This window comes from Hemiscyllium ocellatum, chromosome 7 (genome assembly GCF_020745735.1).
Source record: "Hemiscyllium ocellatum isolate sHemOce1 chromosome 7, sHemOce1.pat.X.cur, whole genome shotgun sequence".
In the NCBI taxonomy this organism is placed as follows: Eukaryota; Metazoa; Chordata; class Chondrichthyes; order Orectolobiformes; family Hemiscylliidae; genus Hemiscyllium; species Hemiscyllium ocellatum.
The window spans coordinates 52,282,867-52,309,835 of NC_083407.1; the positions used below are offsets into that span (position 1 = coordinate 52,282,867).

Sequence of the window (26,969 nt, forward strand, 5' to 3'; positions counted from 1 at the left end):
GGAGAGTCAAATGTTGCGGTCACACAACTTTCATAAATTTGTCTCGTATTTTCTTGAACACCAAGGTTTGAAAGGTGATCTGACAAAATACCGAAAGGATTGGAAATGTTAAAAAGACAGAAAAATTATTTCCTCTGGTAAGGCAATCAAGAATGAAGGAAAATATTTTTAAACTTAGAAAAAGAGTATTCAAGAGAAACATCAAGAAGTACTATTTTATGAAAATAGGTGCAGAAATTTGAAGATAACTTTATAAAAGAAAACCTAGATGCTAAAGCCATGACAACTTGGTGTAGGGTGTGGTTCAGCTGGGAGTACTCTTGTGCATGAATTGTAATGTTGTCGATTCACATTCCTCCTCCAGGGCTTGAGCGCAAAAGTCAAAACCTGGCATATGGAGGGAGTGCTGCACTATGGAAGATCTCAATCTATTGATGAAATGATAAACCAAGCCCTATCTAAATTCTTACTTGACTGGAAAAAGAAAAGTGGCATGTTATCCCCTCTAACCCACCATCATATCAAAGACTGTGAGGACTTATGCCATGCAAATAGCTGCTAGTTATGGTGGCACAGTGGTTAGCACTGCTGCCTCACAGCGCCTGAGACCTGGGTTCAATTCCCGACTCAGGCGACTGACTGTGTGGAGTTTGCACGTTCTCCCCGTGTCTGCGTGGGTTTCCTCCGGGTGCTCCGGTTTCCTCCCACAGTCCAAAGATGTGCGGGTCAGGTGAATTGGCCATGCTAAATTGCCCGTAGTGTTAGGTAAGGGGTAAATGTAGGGGTATGGGTAGGTTGCGCTTCGGCGGGTCGGTGTGGACTTGTTGGGCCGAAAGGCCTGTTTCCACACTGTAAATAATCTAATCTTACATCACAACAGTGACATCACCTCAAATTTACCTGCCATGCCATTTAACACATACACCAAGCTAGGAAGCTTGCCGCAGCTGTCAGCAGGGGTCAATCCAATCAAGAGCGTTAGTGTTGGGTACATTCAGTCAAGTGCAGCCTCCAGAAACAGTCCAGCCCCTGCTTAGGGCAGTCACAGTCAGGATCCTCTTTTCATAAAGGGGTGAAGAGCCAAATGATAGGCAATACATCACCCATTCTTTCTGCTATACTGTGGTCTGTTTTGCTCCTATAATGATAAGAGGCAGATATTGAAGATGAAAGTGAGTGGCATAACTATTAATATTGTTCATGACTTTTGAGAAGGTTTGTAGCTCATGTTAAGGTTTTGGATGTAAGTTTGCTTGCTGAACTGGAAGATTTAGTTTCAGATCTTTTGTCGCCATACTAGGTGACATCATCAGTGAGCCCCCAGTGAAGCACTAATGTTATGTCCCAGTTTCTATTTACTTAATCCTATTCTATAAATAGAATGTAGGGCATAACACCAGCACTTCACTGGTGGCTCACTGTTGATGTTACCTAGTATGGTGATGGAATGTCTCAAAATAAACCTTCCAGCTCAGTGAGCAAACTTACATTAATATTGTGTAGGTTGTAAGGTTTCCCAAGGGAGGGAAGCGCAGAAGGCATGCAGGGTTAGGGGTGTAGAAGTTTAGAGTGGATGAAGGTTAGTGCAGAACATAAAGCATAGAATAGTGAAAGGGATAGAATATAAATCTTAGTGGGAGGTAGGTCCAGGAGCAGAGATAGAGTGAGTGTAAAGTATTGAAAAGTGGTGGGGGAACTTCTTTCACCCACAGGATAGCAGAGTGCATTATCTTGGAAGGTGACAGAGGCAGGTAACCTCACAACCTTTAGAAAGTACTTGGATCAGCATTTGAAATGTCATAACATTCAAGGCTATGGGCCAAGTGCTGAGAAGCAATAACAGTGTAGATTTAGCACAATTTTGGCAGTACAGGCTTGATGGGCCAAAAGGCCTCTTCTATGTTGTACAATTCTATAATTCTATGAAAGTGGTCTCCTCTGCACTGGTTAGGCCAACAGCAGAGTGAAGAAGATGATCATATTATAAGCTCCAAACAGTCAAAGAGAAACAGAAGTGCAGATATGTTAGCAAATTTCAGAGAAATGCAAGAGTAACAGGGTAAAATACATCCAAGAGCGCTTTTTAAGCCAGTACAGAGGAACCTTGATTATCCGAATATCAATTATCCGAATTTCGGATTATCCGAAGAAAATCTTAAGATCCCAATAGAAACATTACAGCAGAGGCGTTCCCTACACTGATCGTGTCTTTTGTTCACAATGATTCAAAATGAACCCAGCTTACTGAAACGCTGCTGAGAACAGTCCTGGACATCGATGGGAGCCTAGGCACCATCTCCAAATGACTGACTGCCTGCCCTCTCCCACTCTCCCCCCACACTTTCCCTGGAGTTCTATACTGGGGCGTATTCTGAATCTCTCCAACATTGTCCTGTACAGGGCAAAGGTGAAACTTGTCAAAAGTTGCAGTAAAAAGGTGCGTATGTTTGTGTGTGTGTGCGGGTGTGCTATTTTGAGACTCAACCCTCCCCAAAGGCAGCACCAGTCTTACTGCTGGTGTCCAGTTAACAAAGAACAAAGAAAATTACAGTATTGGAACAGGCCCTTCTGCCCTCCAAGCCTGCGCCAATCCAAATCGTCTATCCAAACCTGTCACCTAATTTCTAAGGATCAGTATCACTCTGCTCCCTGCCCATTCATGTATCTGTCCAGATACATCTTAAGTAATGCTATTGTGCCTACCTCTACCATCTGCTCTGGGGTTCCAGGCACTCACCACCCTCTGCATAAAAAACTTGCCACTCATATGTACCTTAAACTTTTCCACTCTCACCTTGAACTCATGACCCCTCGTAATTGAGTCCCCCACTCCAGGAAAAGCTTCTTGCTATTCACCCTGTCTATTCTTCTCATGATTTTGTAGACCTCAGTCAGGTCCCACCACCCCCCACCCCGCCCCCCATCCCCCTGCCCCCCCACCCCCACCTTTATTTTTCTAATGAAAATAATCCCAAACTACTCAACCTCTCTTCATAGCTAGCACCTTCCATACCAGGCAACATCCTGGTGAACGTCCTCAGCACCCTGTGCAAAGCATTCATATTCTTTCGGTAATATGGCAACCAGAAATGTACACAGTAATTCCAAATGTTACCGAACCAAAATCCTATACAACTGTAACATGACCTGCCAACTCTCATACTCAATACCCTATATAATGAAGGAAAGCATGCTGTATGCCTTCTTGACCACTCTATTGACCTATTTTCCCACCTTCAGGGTACACTGAGACCCAACACCCAGACCTCTCTGTACATCAGTTTGCCCCAGAGCTTTTCCATTTACCATCTAGCTCGCTCTTGAAGTAGATCTTCCAAAATGCATCACCTCGCATTTGCCTGGATTGAACTCCATCTTCCAATTCTCTGCCCAACTCTCCACTCTATCTATATTCTGCTGCATTCCCTGACAGTTCCCTTCACTATCTGCTACTCCACCAACCTTAGTGTCATCTGCAATCTTGCTAATGAGATCACCTATAACTTACTCCATATCATTTATGTATATGACAAAAAACACTGGAACTGTGGAACACCATTGGTCACAGTTCACCATTTTGAGAAACTCCCTTCCACCACTACTCATTTTCTCCTGTTGCCCAGCCATTTCTCTATCCATCTAGACCCTATGTGACTTCACTTTCTTCATCAGCCTCCCACACCTTACTGAAGTCCAAGTATATGACATCTACAGCCCTTCCCTCATCAATCAACTTTGTCACTTCCTCAAAGAATTCTACTAAGTTGGTAAGACATGATCTTCCCTTCACAAAACCATGTTGCCACTCATTAATAAGTCCATTTTCTTCTAAATGTAAATAGATCCTATCCCTCAGTATCTTCTCCAGCAGCTTCCCTATTTCTGACATCTGGCTCACCAGTCTACAATTACATGAATTATCTCTGCTTCCCTTCTTAAACAAAGGGGCAACATTAGTAATTCTCCAGTCTTGCAGGACCTCACCCGTGTTCAAACATGCTGCAAAGATACCTGTTAAGGCTCCAGCTATTTCCTCTCTTGCTTCCCTCAATAAACTGGGATAGATCCCATCTGGACGTGCGGTCTTGCCCACCTTAATGCCATTTAGATTACCTAACACTTATCTCCTCCTTATGCTGGCTTGGCCTAGAGTAATTAAACATCTATCCCTAACCTCAATATCCATCATGTGCCTCTCCTCGGTGAATACCGATGCAAAATACTCATTTAGAATCTGACCCATTTTCTCTGACTCCACGCATAACTTTCCTCCTTTGTCCTTGAATGGGCCAACCCTTTCTCTAGTTACCCCTCTTGCTCCTTATATGCAAATAAAGGGCTTTGGGATTTTCCATAACCTTGTTTGCAAAAGATATTTCATTAGCCCTTTTAGTCCTCTTAATTCCTCATTACACAGTGTTCCTACTTGCTCGATATTCTTCCAAAGCTTTGTTTGTTTTCAGTCACCTAGACCTTATGTATGCTTTCTTTTTCCTCTTAGCTAGTCTCATAATTTCACCTGTCATCCATGGTTCCCTTGCCATTTCTATTCCTCATTTTCACAGGGACATTTCAGTCCTGCACTTAATCAACCTCTCTTTAAAAGTCTTCCACATATCAAATGTCGATTTACCTTCAAACAGCTGCTCACAATGTACATTCCCCAGTTCCTGCTGAATTTTGCTATAGTTGGCCTGCCCACAATTTATCACTCTTCCTTTAGGACCATTCTCATCTTTGTCTATGAGTATTCTAAAATTTATGGAATTGTGATCACTATTCCCAAAGTAATGCCCTACTGAAATTTCAACCAACTGGCCGCACTCATGCCCCAACACCAGGTCCAGTATGGCCCCTTCCCGAGTTATACTATTTATATACTGCTCTATAAAATCCTCCAGGATGCTCCTTACAAATTCTGCCCCATGTAGACCTCTAAAACTAAGTGAATCCCAGCCAATGTTGAGAAAATAAAAATCTGCCGTCATCACCACCACCATGTTGCTCCTATACCTTTGCCTAATCTGTTTACACATTAGCACCTCTATCTTATGCTCCCTGTTGGGAGGCCTGTAGTACAGCCCCAATATTGTTATCACACCTTTCCTCTTTCTGGGCTCTGCACATATTGCCTCACTGTTCGAGTTCTCCATAGTGCCCTCCTTCAGCATCGCTGTGATCTCCTCTTTGACCAGAAATGCAACTTCTCCACCCCTTTTATTTCCATTTCTATCCTGCCTCAAGCATCTATATCCTGGGATATTCAGTTGCCAATCATGCCTTTCCCTCAACCAAATCTTAGTAATAGCAATAGCATCATACTCCCACGTACTAATCTTAGGCCTAAATTCATCTGCCTTACCCACTACATTTCTCATATAAAAACAAATGCAACTCAGACCACATGTTCCAATACAGACAAAGGGTGAGACAACAAATCCTATGATCCCTGGATATCAAGGGATATACAGGTTTAAACAAAGAGAAATAGGGAGGCTTATGACAGAACTGAGGACTCAAAACATGAGTTGGGTACTACCTTTTGGAAAACATGTCAACTCTTTTCATCCATAGCAAATGCAGCACAATCTGTATTCCAACAGGACACTGAGCTACACATTTTTTTTAAATTCACTAATGGGACTTGAAAAGTTTGACTCTGCAGCATTTATTATTTTGCCTGAGAGGTGGTGAGCTGCTTTCTTGAACTGCAGCAGTTCATGTACTATAAGTAGACCCATAACGCTGTTAACTTTTTTGACCCAACTTGAAGGAACTATATTTCTAAATCAGGATGGTGAATGGCTTCAAGGGGAACTTGTTAGTGGTGTTGCTAAGTATCTGCTGCCCTTGTCCTTCTAGATGGGAATGTAGTGGGTTTGGAAGGAACTAAAGATCTTTAGTGAAGTCTTGCAGATAGGTTAACACACCTTGGCCACAAGACACAAACCATCATCTCTGGAGATTGTACACTGTCATGAAGATTTTTTTACCCTAAGGTAATCAATAAATCAATTGGGCTGCGATGTACACAGATCATAGGAACAAGCGATAGGCCATTAAAATGACAGTTCAAGGGTTAAGCTTACATTGTCGAGCGTTAATTTTAAGACCCCGTTTGAGGAAATCCACTATGCGCTCCTTGTCAATTTCTGAACCATCTCCCCAGAAAATTGTCGGCTCTGCCTGGAAGCCCTAATTGCAAATAAATGTGCTCTTTGGCGTCCCACTCAAGTCTTTTTTTAAAAAAATCAATCTTTAAAGCTAAATAAATCATGCTGGCGGGGGGGAACGAGACACCTGCAAATGCATCCAAATTATTGACTCCATCCCTCCTTGCCTTTCAGGCTAGGAAGGTGGAGACACCGTCATCTGCAGCATTGATACGTGAAAGACAAAAATGCCAGCCCAGGAAGGAGCCCAGGCCTGTGCCGTGAAGTCACAATCGGTGGCCCAGCCGTCACAAGGCGATGAAAACTCAAGCGGTGGCCCTCCGGGTGTTAAGTTAAAGGGAGGAAGCAGTGGGAAGGGGGCTACAGGTACATGGACTATAATCCCGCCAGGCATGCTGTTAGCTTCGTCCGGCCACTCACTCGGTTGAGGGTTGGCAAGCAGAAAACCATCTTCGCCGGCACCTATAAAATCTGCAAACTTGCTGCCAACGTGCCTGACCTTGTGGTCTACGAGGGCGTGGACCGGCCCATCCCTGATGTGGAACATTTCCATGGAGTCCTGCTCTTCGCTGACATTTCAGGTAAAAGCAGCAAGAGCAGTGCGGACAGGTGGGAGGACCTCTGAACCACAACTGAAAGCGAACCTTTTATCTCTTTCTCTGTCTGACTGCCAGGATTCACCAGTCTCACTGAGGTATACACACTGAACAGCAAGAAAGGCAGTGGAGCAGACCACCTGACCAGGACACTCAATGGATACATCTCAGAGATTGTGGACCGTGAGTAGAGATGAATTTGTGAGAGATGTCTAGATCACTACTGGCTGGGAAAATCAATAAAGACCATTATTAATATTCTTAGCTCTGCCCTATGCTTTGAACAAGCCAGCAGAATTTTAGTAGTTGTTGATTTTCTCCCCTGTCATTTTAGATTTAAGATTGCACGCTGCTGACATTGCAAAGCATTGGCTTCTTTCCCTGAAAACAAAAATCTGATCCGCAACCAACACCAGAGAAATACAAGGAGGGTGGGACACCACTGCACCAGGTTGCTGGAATAATTAACCCTCTGATTTGTGCGTAGACAAGGGAGATATACGAAGAAGGTAGACAAGGCATATAGACAAGAAAAACTGAGCAGGAAAGGTTGGAAACATTGAAAATAGGCCATTCAGCCCTACTTGCCTACACTGCTATTCAATATGATCATGGCCGATCATGCAATCTCAGTAGCCCATTCCTGCTTTCTCTCCATACCTGGTGATCCCTCGAGCTACAAGGTCACATCCAGTTCCCTCTTGAATATATCTAAAGAACTGCCACCAACAGCTTTCTGTGATAGAGAATTACATAGGTTCACAACTCTGACTGAAGAAATTCTTCCTCATCTCAATCCTGAATAGCTTATCCCTTATTCTTAAATTGTGACCCCTAGTTCAGGACTTCCACAACATTAGGAATATTCTTCCCACATCCAACTTGTCTCATCAGGAGTTTATATATTTCTATGAGATCTCTTCTCATTAATCTAAATCCCAGTGAGTACAAGCCCAGTCAATCCAGTCTTTTTTCATATGTCAGTCCTGCCATCTCAGGAATCAGTCTGCGTTGGACTCCCTCAATAGCAAGAATGTCCTTCCTCAGACAAGAAGACCAGAACTGCACACAATGCTCTACTGTGGCCTCACCAAAACCCTGTATAACTGTAGCAAGCCATCCCTACTCCAATACTCAAATTCTTTTGCTATGAAAGCCAGTATGTCATTAGCTTTCCTCTCCATCTGCTGCATCTGTACGCCAACCTTGAACAACTTTTCCACCATGTCACCCAGGTCTCATTGCACTTCACCATTTCCTAAACTACCACTATTCAGATAATAATTTGCCTTCCTGCTTTCTCCACATTATATTGCATTTACCATATATTTGCTGACTCAGCCAACTTGTCTAAGTCTGCAACCTCTTAGGATTCTCCTCAAAGCACACATTGCCACCCAGCCTGGTGTCCTTTGCAAACTAGGAGATATTGCACTCAATTCCTTCATTCAAATGGTTAATATATATTGATGGAGAAAATTTATTGTTGATGCAGCTGAAGATGCACATCCTAGGACATTACCTCGAGGAATCCTGCAGTGATGTCCTGGGCTGAGATTATTGATCTTTAACAACTACAATCATCTTTCTTCTGAGTTAATGTGACTCCAACTAGAAGATAGTTTCCCTGATTCCCATTGGCTCCTATTTTTCTAGGACTCCTTAATGTCTTTCTTGGTCAAATGCTACCTTGATATCAAGAGTGGTCAGTTTTGTATATCAGGGCTTCAACAGATTTATCAACAGATCTAAAATATGACTGCTTCTTGCAGTATGCTCTGTGACATTGCAATGGCATAACTGCATTGTGCCTGAAATCATCTTGTGTATGCAGCAGCCTTCGCAACATCATAAACGCTCAGGTCCTAGACCTTCCCGTGGCTTGCCACTTCAACACACAATCCTGCTCCCATGCCCACATGTCTGTCCTTGGCCTGCTGCAATGTTCCAGTGAAGCTCAACGCAAACTGGAGGAACAGCATTTCATCTTCCGATTAGGCACATTACAGCCTGCCGGTCTGTGAGAAACAAAACTCACATACTAATAAATTTCAGTCCGAGTCAAATTCTGAAGCAGTGAATTTTATTGATACATACTTGCAAGAACGGGTGCCTAATGAGTAAGCACCCTGATCTGAGGGTTACATTCTGATTTTTGCTGTTTAGCTGCGTCTCTCGGTCCTCCCCTTTCACCCCATTGGTTACTTCTGCTATAGCGCGTAGCCTATCACAAGCTCTAGCTTCACTCCACCTTTGTCTAGCTTCTCTCCACCTCTGTTTACTTCTCCCATTACTCTAAGCCTGACACCTCTTACTCTTATTTATCTCATTCCTCATATGTGACTATCCTGGCATAGTTTGCTGTCTTCGTGCGATCATCCTGCCAAACTAAATTCCATCGTTGGCCACATCCCTCCTGAGACTGGCATACTATTCTCCTGTTACTGGTACATCCCGCTACACGGTCACTCTGCCCTATTAATCATACATAATTCTACCTGTTTTTGCTTCTTCTGTTTTCCTATGCCTGGTACATCCTGCTACATGATTGCTCTGCCCTATTAGTCAGAGATAATTCTACATGTTTTCGCTTCTCACTGTTTAGTATTGGCATGCACAGCCTAATCTTATAATGTAAGCTTTTGCAGAAGCAACACCTGTTCCCTTATTCTGCACAATTTTAACCCTATACCTTACACGGCCTCAACATTGAATTCAACAACTTCAGATAATTTTATTTCATTTATTTTATTTATCTTTTTTATATATTTTTCACTGTTCTGTACCTCTTATTTCTTGATCGTCTCTCTTTCTGTCACTCCCCACTCTCATCACCTTTTCCCTCTCCTCTTCCCCCTTTGCTACTTTTCTCCCCTGTTTTCCATTTTGCCTCTGCTTCACCCATCCCCCCATCCCCCACATATTTTGTCACACACCACTAGCTTCCATCTTGGTCATTCACAGCTCCTAATCTCCCTATAATCTCTCTATGCACTGTCATTATCACCTCTTTATTTCTACCTTTGCTTCTGGAGCCATGACTCGCCTTCTCTCAGCCTCGTTTAAATACCTCCCTATTTCTCCCTCTTTTTTAAGCTTTGACAAAGGGTCAGTTAGACTTGAAACGCTGGCTCTTTTCTCTCCTTACAGATGCTGCCAGACCTGCTGAGATTTTCCAGCATTTTCTCTTTTGGTTTCAGATTCCAGCATCCGCAGTAATTTGCTTTTATCATAAGCGCTTAACCCTGTCCAAAAGTCCTGCTGAAATATGACAACTAATTTAGTGGATTGTCACACAATGCACACATTGTGGTAGCTATCAAGACATCAAACTGTGACACTGTAAACTTCAAAACTTTAATAACTGTTTCAGGGATTGAAAGAATCAGCAATAATTATTTCTGGAATAAACTGTTTGCTGTGATGAAAGGGACATGGAGAAACTGTTTCAAAGGAACTGAAAGCAACATGCCAATGAACCATCAGCGGGAAGAAGGAGTTGAAGCAATGTAACCAAGCTGTTTCCTGGGAGAGACAAAGTAACACTGCTTGATAACCTGCAAAAGTTGCACTCATAACAAAAGTGCAATTAGGACTGTCTGCAGAATGAGGTGTCCTGAAGTAAAAGTGTGAATTGCAAGGAAGTTGAGTATTAAACTGGCAGTTAATATCGAATGTAACAAGGAATAGGGAAGCTATTCCTATAAGAAGGCAAGCTACAGAAGTGTAATGAATGTTTGGGATGAATGGATCAATAGGATCATCAATAATATCATATCAGAATCTTCACAGGACAGAAGAACCAATAGAAATTCAACTTCAGATTCTTTAATAGCAGAACTCCAGAGAACAACATGATACAAGGATCAAAACCTGGATATTCAGAGATAGACGCTGTTAGTTGGAATCATAGTTAGATTCTGCCTTTAATCCGGGGAATAGCTAACTGGGTTGTGAGGCTTAACTTGATTACTTGAAGGTCTTATTTAGTTTGCTACATACAAGAAAATGAAAGTAATTTCTTCAGTATTAGATTGTCTGTGAGATTTATTAACAAGTAACTGAATTTAAGGGAGCGCGTGGTAAGGTTCAGACAACAGAACACTGATATTCATGAAAAGCTAATGTCAGAAGAAGATTAGCTGATGATTCATTGAATAAAACTTTTCCTATTGTAAAATTTACATATATTGGTATAACATGAGATTTAAGCACATGGATGACCTGAAGATCACTAAGTAGGGATTTTTCATTCCAGCAGCATCAGATCTTTACAAGCATGAAAACAATTTAAGGTTAAAGATGGAAAACAGTGTATTGACAAGGAATTAAGCACGTGGTTCACATCTGGTTGAGGAAATCCTTCACCTAGCTATATCTCTCTCTCTCTCTATGAAGCCTCCATTTGATAAAAACTTCATTTCTTCCAGAAGGAGCCTGCTCAATTGCTCAATTTTGGTGCACACACCAATGCTTGCCAGCTACTGTAGTCTCAGTGCATAGGGATTGGTGTCAAATGTACTGCATCAATTGATTTTTATACCGGTGGTAACTCTGGCTATCTGTAGAATTGGACAGCTCTCTCTCTCTCTCTCTCTCTCTCTCTCTCTCTCTCTCTCTCTGTCTTTGTCTATTTCTAAGAATGCAATTTTTGCAGATAATTTAGAAAAGAAGTTATGGTTTTCGGATGATATTTTAATCCATTTTAATTTATTTAAAAGAAGCCACAATTCAGAAAATAATCTCACCTCTCATATAGTAATATAAACTTTAAATCATATATAATGTATAGTTTATATCTATCCAGTTTAAATTTATGTCACTTCCCTAATAACTAAATAATTCTGAACAAGTGTAATTTCATTTAGATATTCTTCGAGCAGGGGGAGACGTTGTGAACTATGCAGGTAAGAAGTTGTAAATTGATATTCTGCAATGCAATTAATATTTAATTTGAAAAGATGCAAAACAAAGTAATAGTTTAGCACTATGTATGACCATTTTCTTTCCCACAGGCGATGCAATGTTGGCACTATGGAGAGAGAGAAGGAAAGAACTGAGTGAAATTCTCACATTAGCTGTAAAATGTAGTCTAAATATCCAGGATAAATGTGATAACAAGGAAACCGAAGTAGGAGTCAAGCTCAGAGTAAAAATAGGTAATTGTGTTCATCAGCAGCTTTTGTAATCTTGTCCTATTCAATTTATGTATTGCAGTGAATTTGGAATTTGTGTTCGAACAAACACCAACATGCTATTTATTATTAAATCTGATTCATAAGCACAAAATATTTTTGTCAATACTTGAGCTTGATTTTTGTACTTAAAATATGTTTGATTTAACTATATATGTTACTTTTTGTTTATAAAGGTAAATTAGTTGTTTCAAAAATGCAAAGAGAATTTTCCATTAAGACCATAAGACGTTGGAGCAGAATTCAGCCAGTCAGCCCATTGAGACATCTTCATCATTCAATCATGGCTGATATGTTTCTCAACTCCGTTATCTTGCCTTCTCCCTATAACCCTTGACCCCCTGAAGAATCAAGAACCTATCTATCTCTGTCTTAAATGCACTCAATGACATTCCCTCCACAGCCCTCTGCAGCAATAAGTTCCACAGATTGTAGTAGTAATTGATTATAATTAATCTTTCAGGTCATTTTGATTTTCCTCTGCAAGGTAACTTAATTAGTTGTCCCAATTTTTAAGAACTTCCTTATTATCCATTTCAATTTGAGGAGTGTGAAATTCAGAATCATCTCAATTTGGTTCTCCACTCTGAGTTGTAACCAGTTCCACTTTCATCTTTTGGTTTCGTTCCCTATCAAAATACCTGATGAGTGCTTTAACATGAATCACTCTGTAACATTTCTCCTATCTGGTGTACTTATCAAATAATTCACCTCACTCAATTTTCTTTCAATTTGATAAGGCCCACTGAACCTTGCATTTATTGATTCACCTACCATTGAGACTAACAATAACACTTTATCTCCACTAAAAGTTACAAGGTTTTGATCTCTTGGCTGCTTCTTGTTTCATCATGTATTCTATTACTTTTTAAGTGTTGGTTAGTCAACTCACCCGCTCTATTTACTGTCTCTCTAAAATTTGTCCAAACATGTAGTGTCTGAAATCTGACTCAACAATTCCTCCTTAATTAATTTCATTGGCCCTCTCACTTCATGCTCTAAAAATAATTCAAATGATATTTAGTTGATTCATTAGGTGTATCCCTAAATATAAAAAGTACAAGTGGAATTCCTTTTTCCTAATCCTCTGGATAGTCTTAACTTTAAGTCCTCAACATGATCTTTAAAGTTTGATGACACTGACACTGTTCTTATTCTCCCTGCAATTCTGGATGGTACACGGGGGTTTGAATTTTTAATTGCTGTATGTATTTTCCTTGATTAATTTTGATCTAAAATCTGATCCCACATCTGATTGTACCTCTATGGATAGTCTGCATCTAGTAAAAAAAATTGTGTCACTCTTCCATAATCCTTTTAGTTGTACTACTGCATCATTGAATGGCCTCTGAAAATCTTATAGGTATATCCATTATAATTAACAAATATTAATTCCCATTTTTTTTGTTTTAGGTAGGGATCCTACATAATCAGTTAAAACTCTTGTAAAAGGTTCCTCAAATGCTGGAAGAGGAATATTAAGGGTGCTGGCCTTATCCCTGCTTGAGGTTTTCCTACTACCTGACAGGTGTGACATGACTGGCAAAATTCATATGCATCTTTATGAAGTCCAGGCCAATAAAAATGATTTGGTATTTTTGCTTCAGTTTTCCTTACTTCCAAGTGACCTCATACTGGTAATTCATGTGCAACTCGCAACACCTCCTTTCTATAAACCACCAGTCATATAACTTGAAGAACTTCTGCCCATTTCTCATCTGCCTGTGTATATGACGGTCTCCATTTCCACATCAAGACTTCATTTTTAAGATAGTAACATTCCAGGATACACTCGGATTCTTTTTCTGTATACGTCTTTTTATATGCTTTAGTTTTTCCTCTTTCTATTGTAATTCAGCTAACTTCTCAGAACAAAAGATATCTACTTTTCTTGTTTTTTTTCTTATTCATTTGATCAAAATAGTTTCTGATAATTGAACTCCAACTTCTTGATCTGTACTCTTTGATTTCTCCTTTTTAACTTGTGGCTTTGTGGCCTTGTTACCACACAGCCAAGACAAATCCCAGGATATACTTCCTGAAACACCTCCGTTCTCTGATTTTCCACTAGCTTTTCAACCACAGTTAGCATCACTCCCATTGGTGATCCAGCTGTATTGTTACTGAGGATAAACTGTATTTCCAGGACTGAGAATTCCTCTATTACTCCTACCACCACTTTGTCACTTGTCACCAGACTCTCCAACCTCACTTTGTACAGTGGAACACTACTGTCGTCATCATTAATTACCACCTTTTCTGTATTACTCCTTCTGAATTATATATCTCTTCATATTTCACCATCAAAGATTGACTTATTCTCCATCACTTAAAATCTTAATTTATCTTCCTACTCCTTCTGTCATATATGTCTATGCCTTATCCACACAGGTAAATTGTTCAAAGAGTGCTTTCTTCTCAACCAACCGGGCTGTATGATTTTTAGCTTCCAGTGTGATTTCCTTTACTATTTTAACAAAACCACTGGCTTATCCTGTTTTCCCATACCCATCTTCCCAGTGCTTTTTCTAAACCAGCAATACTGTAACTTCATGTGTCTTACTTTATCACAGTAACATCTGAACTTTTTCATTTCCCCTTCCCTCTCATGCGTTTCCTTTTTACCCTGTGGTAAACTACCTTTACTTTCTTCAATGGGATCTCATTTTCCCTTACCATCTGGAGATTTCTCTTTTCTTCAATTTCCATCTCTCACAGATTGAAATTGATGTTGGAACTCAAATGTTGATTTAAGACCTAGTTTGTATCATCTGCCATTTCAGCTGCTAACCTTGCAATCTTAACTCGGTTCTTCCACGAGTTCTCATTACATCAGGAAATGAAGTTCAGTGGTTAGCACTGCTGCCTCACAGCACCAGGGACTGTTGTGGAGAAAATATAGAGAATCACCAGGAGATGCAGAGAGTTTTTCAAGAAGTAGGTCTTTTATTTGCAAACAAAAAACTGTGATACTGAGGAAGCAGATTCTCGAATGCCCACGAACCTCAGGTCCGTGGATTTTTATATTTTTTTAATCATGTTTCTATTAGCTTATCAGCTTGTCCAACTATATTAATCAAAGTACCTCACTCTGGCTACACAATAAACCAGTGATGTGAGTTCCCATTATCTCGTTAGTTGTACATTCTACTTTGTTATTCTAATGTCACGAATAGATATTTATTGCTAACTGTGCGACAGTGATCTTCAATTCCAGACTAACCTGTCATGATAGAAACTTAGCTATTCCATCTGTTACAATAGTCTCCTGTCTCAAGCTGACTCTACTAAGTATTAATTAGATATTTTAATGTCATGCCCCAAATATTTATTGTCCCAAACCTGTCATAATAACACTTAACAGAGAAACTTGCTTTATTACCTGTTATCTCATCACACCAGCCTTAACCTTACTCTGCTAATTGGTGTAAGAATGTTCCGCTACGGTTATCCCATCCTGCCTTGCACAAAACACAGATTGCCAGTGATCTTCATGCTTTAACCCTTCCCATGCTTTCATGTTCTTTATTTTCCATTGGACCTGATTTCGATTCCAGACTCAGGCAACTTAGTGGAGTTTGCATATTCTCCCTGTGTCTGCATGTATTTCCTCCAGGTGCTTCAGTTTCTTCCCACAATCCAAAGTTGTGCAGGCTGGGTGAATTGGTCATGCTAAATTGCCCTTAGTGCTAGGTGCATTAGTCAGGGATAATTGCAGGGAATGCGTCTGGGTGGATTACCCTTCAAGGGTCAGTGTGAACATGTTGGGCTAAAAGGCCTGTTTCCACATTATAGGGATTCTCCTGAAGTTTTGAACTCTTCCAAATAACATTCTCTCTAAGAGTGTCATACCTTTAATCTATTTTCACTGCCCTTATTTACCTATTAAAGTTGCTTTATTTGGTTCTTTCTAACTCTTTGTAAATTTGAGTAAAAAGTGAGGTCTGCAGATGCTGGAGATCATGGCTGAAAATGTGTTGCTGGTTAAAGCACAGCAGGTCAGGCAGCATCCAAGGAACAGGAAATTCGACGTTTCGGGCCAGAGCCCTTCATCAGGAAAGTTGCTCTTTGTAAATTTGACCAGGTTCTGTCCTTAGATTCCTGAAACTAAGTTGTTTGTAGGCTTCTGGCAGTATTTCATATGCAGTAAAGATGGTTTTTTTCACCTCATCATAATCTCTAGAAACCTCCTCTGATAGTGATGTGAAGACTTTACTACCAACTTTGTTTGACACAACAATACCCACATGGTCACCGGCCATTTTATTTGTTAACCACTTTGTCAAATGAAATGAAAAAGGCTTTGACACCCTTCACCTCAAACCTAGGCAATGCTAGACATATTTAAACAAATCCCTATTAAGCTTTGGCTATGATGGGATTGTTCTCCATCTTTGTCCTCATCATTAATCCTATCTTTTACCTCTACCTCTGCCATTTTAAGTTGACTTTCACTTTTCAGTTTCACCTTCAGGTGTTCAAAAATCGTCGCTTTCTTCCTTTCTTCTTTCTTTTTAGCCATTCTTCTGCAAGGACTATTCTTTCTTTCTCTTTTGCTTTCAATCATAACTCAAATGGTTTTATTTCCTTTTCAAAGTCAAGCTTTATTAATTATTTTACCTTTGTTCTGTTTCAATTATCTTTCTTTCTTTGCTTTCATCGCTAATTCAAGCTGCTTCATATGCGATTGAAAGTCAGCCATTTCCAATGATTCCGACTGCATTTCTGGCAATTGCAAATATTGAACTACAGTGTTGTTGTAATCATCATCCCTTTCGTTATGGGCATAGACTAACTCAATACCAGCTTGTCTGCCAATTCTGAAATCTTTCCTTTACTCACCTTCTGTAAACTACCCCAAGTGACTTCTTCCACATCCAGGAAGCCACTAAAAGAGTCATTTTTACACAAGGCACAGCCTATACAAAGCAACCAAATGCAGCACCTGAAAAGAGAGCACTAACACTCACCACTCTCTGTCTTTGAATCCAATAATCCTACACCCAAACTGGAATCGGAGATTTAATCTCAATAAGAGCCTGCAGTTCTTTTTCTGGACCAGACCAAACATCCAGAAAATATATAAACGAGATAGCTTCAATCTTAACTTTTATCTTATTTACAGGCAGTGTGTAAGCCACTACATTACAGATGTAATTTGATTAGTCAAATTACTAGGTTTTAGGCAAAACACACTTTTATTCTTATACCACAGTTAAAATGCAAACTCAAAAAATTGCATAACTTTAACTCTGTCAAAATAGTTAACAAAATAACTTATATTTTAACTACTACACAATAACTATTTCAAAAAGCAGCATCTCATAAACACACCCTTTGCAAAGGCAAATTTAGTAAAACAGGTTTCTCTCACTTGCTATCACCTTCAGTCCAGGAGAAGGCATGCTGTCAGACTGAATCTAGTAGCAGAGAAAGAACTCAAGCTTTTTGTAGTAGTAGAGAGAGCTCTATATAGCAGTTTCAACCCTTAAACCCCAACTTCACCAACCCTGAAACCACAACTTCACCAACTCTGAAACCCCAACTTCACCAACCCTGAAACCACAACTTCACCAACTCTGAAACCACAACTTCACCAACTCTGAAACCCCAACTTCACCAACCCTGAAACCACAACTTCACCAACTCTGAAACCATAACTTCACCAACTCTGAAAGCACAACTTCACCAACCCTGAAACCCCAACTTCACCAACTCTGAAACCACAACTTCACCAACTGAAAGCCAAAACCCTAGGTCTGTGTGAGCCTGATTCCACCCACTCATGCTATTTTTGACTATATTGTTTTAAAAACCTAATGCTGTTTATTCTGCCTTCCATGGAGCAGACACAAGAGAAAGACCAAATTCTTCTTAAAGGCATACTTTGTCACACCCTGAATTTCTAGATTCCCAGTCTAGTGACATCACCTCAATGGCACCATCTCCCCCAGTTTATCCAGTGAGGTAAATTACATTATAGGAAGTGGCACATCACCCATGAAACAATGAAAGTGGCCACTCTAATGAACTCAAGCCTCTCAAACCGGCAGCTCGACAGCCACTTGGCTTCACAATTTGAAGGCTTGAAACTTATCATTTGCAGTGTGAACGGCCTCCTGCTCTCTGAGCCAGAGGTTCCTAATTTCACTACCAACAAATTGATGGAAGAGGTCAGTGGCAGTGCAGTAAAATGGCAGTTGACACAGCCATAACCTGCACACTGACACTCTGAGTTCCACGAGAGCCTGTCAGCTCCTGACCTCATTACTGCCTCGGTCTAAACATGGACAAAAGAGACAAACTCCAGAGGTGAAGCAAGAGTGACTGATCTTTACTTCAGTGAAGCACTTGATTGAGTGTGGCATCAAAGAGCCCAAACAATGTTGGAGTCAGTGAGAATCAGGGGAATTTTTTTCTGCTACTTAGAATCATATCTACCACAACGCAAGATTGTTGTAATTGTTGAAGATCAGTTATCTAACCTCCAGGGCATCAATATAGGATTTCTTTATGGTGATGTCCTATGCCCAACTTGATTCATCCATGACTTTCCGTCCATCATTAGGATAGAAGTGGGGATGTTTGCTGATGATTGTATGATGTTCAGCATCATTTATGACTCCTTAGACACCGTAGTTTGTTTCTAAGTGCAACAGAATCTGGACAACATCCAGGCTTAGATTGAGAAGTGGTAAGTAATATTTTAACCACTTAAGTGTGAGGCAATGACCATCGCCAACAAGAGAGAATCTAATCTCTCTGTGATATTTACTGGCATCACCCTGCCATCGCTGGTGGGTCTGTGCTGTCATTGGGAGAGGAATTGCCCAGGGATGGTGATGGTATTACCCAGGACATTGCCTGGAAGGTTTGGTTCTATGATTACTATGTCAGGCAGTTGCTTGTTTATTCTGTGGGACAGCTCTTCCAATTTTGGCACAAGCTCCCAGATGTTAGGACTTTGCACATCAACAGGCCTGTCTGTGTCATTGTAATTTCTGTAAGCTTGATAAATGTCATTGCTCCATCAGGTTTCATTCTTTTCATTAGGCTTTGTAGCAGTTAAATGCCTTGCCAATTTAAGCAAGGGGGCGGTGGCATCATATCTGCTTTCCAATCTGATACCATCTCTGTTATTTTAACAAACCCCCACGCTCAAGCTCAGATCTGAACCTATCCATTAAAATTATACTTTATATTTGTCATTTTATGCACTATTGTTGAAGGTATTTTTGATTTAACTCTGGTTGCTACAGGAAAGGTGAGGAAACTAATTAATGGAAGTCAAGAAAGATTAAGCTAACTGGTGTTGGAAAGTTAGTGTGTTTCTGCAAATCAGTAATGAATGGAAGGTTGCCATTCAGTGTACATTTTTCTTGCAGGTATTTCAGCAGGAAAGCTTTCCAAAGTAGTAATGGGTGATGAAGAATCTCGCTATTATGCATTGATTGGTCGAGCAGTCGATGAAGTTCGGAAAGCTGAAGGACTTGCTTCAGCCAACACAATTATTTTATCCCCAAATGCATGGGAACTGTGTGACAGAGAAAATCTTGTTGTTGAAAAGATAGAAAATGAAAGAGCTGTGAAGGTAAACAAAACATTCCTCGTGCTTAGTTTGTTTTGTAATATATCATTTAAGAACTTCAGTGTGTTCTATCTTTATTACTTAACTTTGTTAAATATTTCAAATATCTGTTATTCTTCAATTAATGTTTTGCCCTGACATCCTTTCCAAATGTGAGTTTCAGTAATTTCCATTTGTGCTGCCTGACCTTGCTTTCATTGCTGCATATTAAGTGATCGTGGTCAAGAACTTGAAGAATTGATTGAGGGCAGCACAGTAGCTCAGCGTTCAGCACTGCTGCCTCATGGCGCTGGGGACAAGCGTGGGTTTCTCCTCCGGATGGAGAAAGTGAGGACTGCAGATGCTGGAGATCAGAGCTGAAAATGTGTTGCTGGAAAAGTGCAGCAGGTCAGGTAGCATCCAAGGAACAGGAGAATCGACGTTTGGGGCATAAGCCCGAAATTCCTGAAGAAGGGCTTATGCCTGAAATGTCGATTTTCCTGTTCCTTGGATGTTGCCTGACCTGCTGCGCTTTTCCAGTAACACATTTTCAGCGTTTCCTCTGGATGCTCCAGTTTCCTCCCATAGTCCAAAAATGTGCAGGTTCGGAGGATTGACCATGCTACATTGCCCTTAAGTGCCCAGGGGTGTGCAGGCTACATGAACTATCCATGGGAAATGCGGGGTTACAACAGTCAGGTGGGGGCATGAGTCTGGATGGCATGCTCTTCAAGGGTCGATGTGAACTCGATGGGTGAATGGCCTACTCTCACATTATGGGGATTCTATGAACTTGAAATTATCCTTAATAAAAACAGGAAGTGCTGGAGAAACCCAGCTGGTCTGACAGCAACTGTAGAGAGTGAAAAGTGAGGACAATGATGAGAAACCTGGTAAAATCATTTGAGAAATCCCTCAGGCTACTGGGGCAGCAACGTACTGCATTTTTTGACCATGTTTCAGATGTCAAGATGAGATACTCATTAGGCAGTGATGTGCTGTCTAGTAAGAAGGATTATTACTCATTAGAGACCTTAACTGCAAATGTTTCATTGATTTTCAACTTTCTATGCTGCCAGTCACTGTAAGTAAACTAGATATCCCGCTATTATCGACAAGGCAGTTAGAGCAGGTACTGAACTCAGCAGCTTGCTCCAAAGTATATCCATGTTGGACACCAGGCACCAACATCTCAAGGCATGCTCAATGGACATCAGCCAAATGCAACCTACATCCACAGACATTATCATCTGACAGTGCGCCAACCTCTAAAAACCCTTATGGCACCCAACTGATCCACTCATAATCTACTTTTGCACTGCAACCCTGTAACTTAGGGGTCAAAGATAACTATTATTGCAATACTGCTGCAAGGACATTTTGCACTTAGGGACACAAGCCAGCTCTTGGACTGATCCAGGCTGCAGCTCTGAATTACTTGTTTGCTCTTTTCGCACTCACTATGTTTGAGTCTACCTGGATTCTTGTCTTGCTGCTCGGGATACCAAACCCACTGTACTGCTGTATTGCTATGTTGTTTCACACAGACATGAAGCCACGGCCATAAGCAATGCTCAGCTAAGTCAAGGGAGACAGCCTTCAGTCTTGGGTTTCTGGCACTGTAAGTCAAGGGCTGTGATACTCCACAATCACCTGATGAAGGAGCACCGCTCCGAAAGCAAGTGCTTCCAACCAAATCCTTTGGACTATAACCTGGTGTTGTGTGATTTTTAACTTTGTACACCCAGGTCGAACACCAGCATCTCCAAATCATTCCAAAAGATAACTAATTATCTGCCCCAGGTGTCAACTCCTCTTTTATCCTGGCTCCTCATTTGTCTTAGGTCATTTTTTAAAAATAAAACTATTAACCTCTTTCAATACTTTCAGTGATCTAAGTTAAAAATCACACAAGACCAGGTCAGTGATCTGGCCTCCACAAATCCATGGAATTGGACGCGCTTGAAACTTATCTAAAAACAGTAAGATTCAGCGTTGGTTAACATTTCAAGACCAATATAATTATTTCGAATTATTGGACTTGAAACATTAACACAATTTACATTTCTCTAGATATTGCTGGACCTGCTGAGTTTCTGCAGCATTTTCTGTTTTTATTCCAAATTTCTCTAATGCGCAGTACAATGCTTATATTTGAAATTATCCTTACAATGTTTCCAATAAGATAATAATAGTAATGTACTAGAAATGTTTTTAAAAAGCCAATTGTCTATAGACTATGAGTCATTATGAAACAAATTGATATTTTCATTTTAAAATATGTTTTACTACAGGTGCGATACATTAAAAGGGACCCTCATTTTTCAGTGGAAGACTATATAAAATCTTTTGGAACCCATTTGGAGTATCAAGAAGTTGGCGTTAGCAGAAGTATGTTTTTTCCATAGTTTCTATTTTCTATGCTTGGTTAGCTGCACACTTTGGCTTTCATTTGGACATAAGAATCTGATTTTTGATTTGTTTACAGAGGCAATAAGAAAAACATCAAGGTTATTGCCAAATGCACAACTTGAATCTGTCCTTCGTAAATATCTCCTGAAAACAGTTTTACTAAAGGTATGATCATTTCAGACGTTGCAATCATTTTTCACATGCATAATTCATTATGAAATCAATTTCGTTAAACTTATTTGAAGAATTGTGTCCATTTTTAATATTCCATCTAGTCCTGTATATATTAACATTTATAATTGAATTGAATTTATTGTCACGTATACCAAGGCACAGTGAAAAGCTTTGTCTTGTGAGCAGTACAGGCGGATCACAGAGTTAAGTAGCATGGATAAGTAAATAACAGGTAAACAATGGCAAAAACAAAAATACGGGTACAGACGAATGTTAAGAGTTTGAGAGTCCATTCGGTATTCTAACAACAGTAGGATAGAAACTGTTTCGAAACCAGCTGGTGCGTGTTTTCAGGCTTCTGTACCTTCTCCCCAATGGTAGAAGTTGTAAAAAAACATTGCCACGGTGGGATGGATCTTTGAGAATGCTGGCAGGTTTTCCTTGACAGCGGGCCTGGTAGATGGATTTTATGGAGGGGAGATTGGCCTTTAGTCAGTAATGGGTTCCTTAGTTTTGCCGGCATTGAGAGCTAGGTTGTTCTCAGTGCACCATTTTTCTCCAGGTCTTCCACCTTCCATCTGTGGTCTGTTTCATTGTCGTCTGAGATTCGACTGATTATGGTGGAGTCATCAGCGAATTTGTAAATGGCATTAGTCTGTTATTTGGCAATGCAGTCATAGGTATATAGTGAGTATAGTAGGGAGCTGAGTATGCACCCCTGGGGGCTCCAGTGTTGAGTGTTAGTGAGGATGAAATATTGTCCCCAATCTTCACTAATTGTGGCCTGTGGATCAGGAAACTGAGGATCCAGTTGCAGAGAGTGGGATCACTAAGCTTAGTAATTGGTCTCGAGGGGATAGTAGTGTTGAAGGCTAAACTATAGTCAATGAATAGGATTCTTATGTAGCTGTTCTTGGTTTCAAGATGTTCTAGGGAGGAATGAAGAGCAAGTTATATGCCATCTGACATGGATCGGTTGGTCCGATAGGCAAATTGGAGTGGGTCAGGAGTAGTGGGGAGACTGGAGTTGATTAATGCCATGGCCAGCCTTTCAAAGCACATCATGACTACTGAAGTAAGGGCATTGAGACATGCTGCATGAGCCTTCGTAGGCACAGGGATGATGTTGGCCCTCTTGAAACAGGCAAAAACAGTGGCCTGCTGCAGGGAGAGTTGAAGACATCCAAGATGACCTCTGCCAGTTAATCGGCACATGCCCTGAATGCACAGCTTGGTACTCTGCCTGGTCCCATCACTTTCCTTGGATTCACATGAAGCAAAACTGATCTGACCTCTGATGCAGTGACTGTTGGGATAGGTTCGGCCGGACTTTTCAAAATAGGTGTTCCCTCTCTGCCAAAATTCTTGATATCTTAAGGAATTAATGGATTTCAAAGACTCAACTTTAAGTTTGTATCAGAAATATATGAATGTATGCACTGTGCAAATTACAGTTTTCAAACTTATTCCTATTCTGTATTTTCAATCTGAACAAGTAAAACACATTTCTGCATATCAATGTCATTCCTTTAATTGCAAAAAATGTAAGTCATGGCAGAGTGTCAGCCTTAATAACAATAATAAATTAATATTTGCCACAGTTAAAAGCCTGGAAACAAGAATATATCTTTCACTGCTATTGTGAATTTTTATTTTAAACAAATAAGAAATGTTCCTACCCTAGTATTCCATATTGTTTCATTTTGAGATAGACATTATTGTTTGGAGTCCAGTAGAAACTAAGGGAGTGAAGTTCTGTTTTCAGTCCATTGCCAGTGTATAAAAAGTGCAGGAAATTATTTTGCCAATAAATGTGGGGTGCAATCAGTGGTACGCATAATGCATTATAGTCATGCACTATTAGTTATTATGGATTCTGAAAGACTGAATAATGCTTAACTAACAATTTAGAACTTTGGAGTCTTATTAAAAATAAGAGTAAAGAAAAATACTGTAATAGATTTGATATCATCGATTGATTGAGTCATAGAGATGTACAGCACGAAACAGACCCTTTGGTCCAACCTGTCCATGTTGACCAGATGTCCTAACCCAATCTAGTTCCATTTGCCTACACTTTGTGCATATCCCTCTAAACCCTTCCTATTTGTATATCCATCCAGATGCCTTTTAAATGCTGTAATTGTACCAGTCTCTACCACTTCCTCTGACAGCTCACTCTATATATGCTCCTCCACCCTTTGTGTGAAAACATTGCCCATCAGGTCCCTTTCAAATTTTTCCCATCTCACCCTAAACCTATACCCTCTAGTTCTGGACTCCCCCACCAAAGGGAAAAGACTTTGTTTATTTACCCTTTCCATGCCCCTCATGATTTATAAACCTCTCAAAGGTCATCCCTCTACCTCTCACTATAGCTCAATCCCTCTAACCCTGGCAATGTCCTTGTAAATCTTTGCTGAACCTTTTCAAGTTTCACAATATCCCTCCTGTCTGAGGGAGACCAGAATTGCACACAATATTCCACAAGTGGCCTAACCAATGTCCTGTACAGCTGCAACTTGATCTTATATACTGAAAAGGCCTTTGGTTAGCTACCAGTTGATAGTCTTGTACTAATGGTGAATGTGTATGGTGACATGGAGCCAAATAGCTGAATGGTATGCAAATTGGCTAAAAAAATTAGAAAATAGAGGAAGTGTTGTTAATCATTTTAAAGGACGGCAGAAATTGCTGTCCTAAAAGTATTAATTTTAGAACCACTATTACTGCAATTTACTTTGGTAAGGTGGATTTAAGAATAAATAACTCAAGAACAAAATTTGCACATGATGCCAATTTGAGAAGTATAGCTTACCTCTCATAATACCTGACAAGCTGAAAACCTGTAAAAGTAGCAAATACATTTGATCTTATTAAACATGAAGTGATGCACTTTGGTAGAAAATCAGAAAAAAAACATAACATTGCTTTGAAAATAAAAAATTGAATAGAGTGATGGCATAAAGGGTTTTAGGGAAACTTATGAATAAATCATTACAAATAATAGCACAATTCAACAAAGAAGGGAAAATGGCCACTAAAACATTGGATTTATTTCTAAGAGTATAGCTTTCAAAGTAGTGAGAATTATGGATGTAAGTTTGCTCGCTGTGCTGGAAGGTTTACTTTCATATGTTTCGTCACCATGACTAGGTAACATCATCAGTGAGAGACTCCAGTGAAGCGCTGTTGGTATGTCCCACCTCTCCTGGTTTCTTAAGGTGTCATCTCCATTTTTTCTTCAAGGGAAGGTTGATAGGGTCAAAGTTGATGTGTTTGTTGATGTAGGTCCAGTTAGAATGTCAGGCCTTTAGAAATTCTCGTGCATGTCTTTGTTTCGCTTGTCCTAGGATGTGTGTGCTGTCCCAGTCAAAGTGGTGTCCTTCTTTGTACGTATGGAAACTAATGATAGTGGGACGTGTCTTTTGGTGGCTAGCTGATATTCATGTATCCTGGTGGTAAGTTCCTGCTTGTTTGTCTGACGTAGTGAGAATTGTATTAAGCTGGCACATGACATCGGCGAGGCATTTTTTGGACTTCATCCATGGCTCTGGTCTCTATACTATGAAAAAATACAGGAGAAACACTGGAGAAAAATGCAAAAAAATGTAATGTTAGTATAACTGAGAGATTACAGTTCATAGAAATTTGACGTCTTTTCTTTAGAGAAGAGGAAATTCAGAGGAGTCCCAACTGGATTAGATTCTCTACAGTATGGAAACAGGCCCTTTGGCCCAACAAGTCAACACTGACCCACCAAAGAGTAACCCACCTAGACCCAGTCCCCTCCCCTATATTTACCCCTGACTAGGCCACCTAACAGTATGGGCAGTTTAGCATGACCAACTCATCTGACCTGCACATCTTTGGAATGGCCTCCCAATAGTGGTCTTTAAAATTGTGAATGATTTGACAGGATAGATGTGTAGTGAAGCTTTTCGTTTGTGGGAGAATCCAAAACTTGGGAAGGAAGGGGGCAGGGATGATATGGTTATTTTAAATCCAATAAAGCAAAGGAGAAATGGTTTTATTTAAAGTGGTTAGAATGTGGAATTCACTAGCATAGGAAGTGATGGGTATAAACAGGATAGATGATGTGAGAAAGCAAGTGCTGAGAAAGATTAAAGGTCAAGGTACATGGAATTTGACACTATTATCTGTGCCAATGTTTGGTCTATGCTGTATATTCTGTGAAATTATTATTTGTCCAACAGGGTTTATCAATATAAAGTTTCATTAAAACTGCTAACTTTTAAATACTCACTTATAATTGAAAATTATGTCTTTTTATCTATAAATGAGATTTAGATCTCCAAATTATCCAATTACAGAATTGAAGAAGACCATTTTGGCTCATCGTGCCTGCACTAGCTCTATTATCTCCTGCCCATCTCCTGCTTTTTCCCCATATCCTGCACACGATTACTATGCAAACACCCATCCAATGCCCTCACGAATGTCTCAATGCCCTCTTGAATGCCTGTACCTTGAAAGGCATATTCTGGCTTTAGAAATTAGCTTTATTTTTGTTGTAAAAATGACAGAGAAAACACAATGTAGTTTTAAGTTAATTTAGGCATGGCAATTGCAGCAAATAAAAGTGCAAGATTACTATGTGTCAGGACATTTGAAGATTTGTCACTCCACAAAGAAGGGGATCCATGAAATATTTGGACAAATAATGTCTGACTCAAAATAGAAATGAATGACCAAATATCCCTTTTCTAAAAAAAAAGTTTAGTTTATCAGATCGATTAATGAGTTATTTACAAAATATAAACAGTTAGGGAAGAACAGTGTGGGAAGTAGGATTTATTATTAGCATAACCCAAAACATTCTTCAATGGAA

General features: G+C 40.1%; 1 protein-coding gene across 1 annotated transcript in view; it reads left to right on the forward strand.

Annotated features, from left to right (window-relative positions):
- Positions 1-6,543: 6,543 nt before the first annotated feature.
- Positions 6,544-26,969, forward strand: part of LOC132817350 (adenylate cyclase type 10-like) — a 187,519-nt gene continuing 167,093 nt past the window's right edge. The window contains exons 1-7 of the mRNA XM_060827758.1: positions 6,544-6,754; positions 6,848-6,952; positions 11,638-11,676; positions 11,785-11,928; positions 19,350-19,555; positions 21,826-21,922; positions 22,020-22,108. Of these exons, the coding sequence (XP_060683741.1) occupies positions 6,544-6,754; positions 6,848-6,952; positions 11,638-11,676; positions 11,785-11,928; positions 19,350-19,555; positions 21,826-21,922; positions 22,020-22,108 (891 nt within the window). The remainder of the gene's footprint in view (positions 6,755-6,847; positions 6,953-11,637; positions 11,677-11,784; positions 11,929-19,349; positions 19,556-21,825; positions 21,923-22,019; positions 22,109-26,969) is intronic.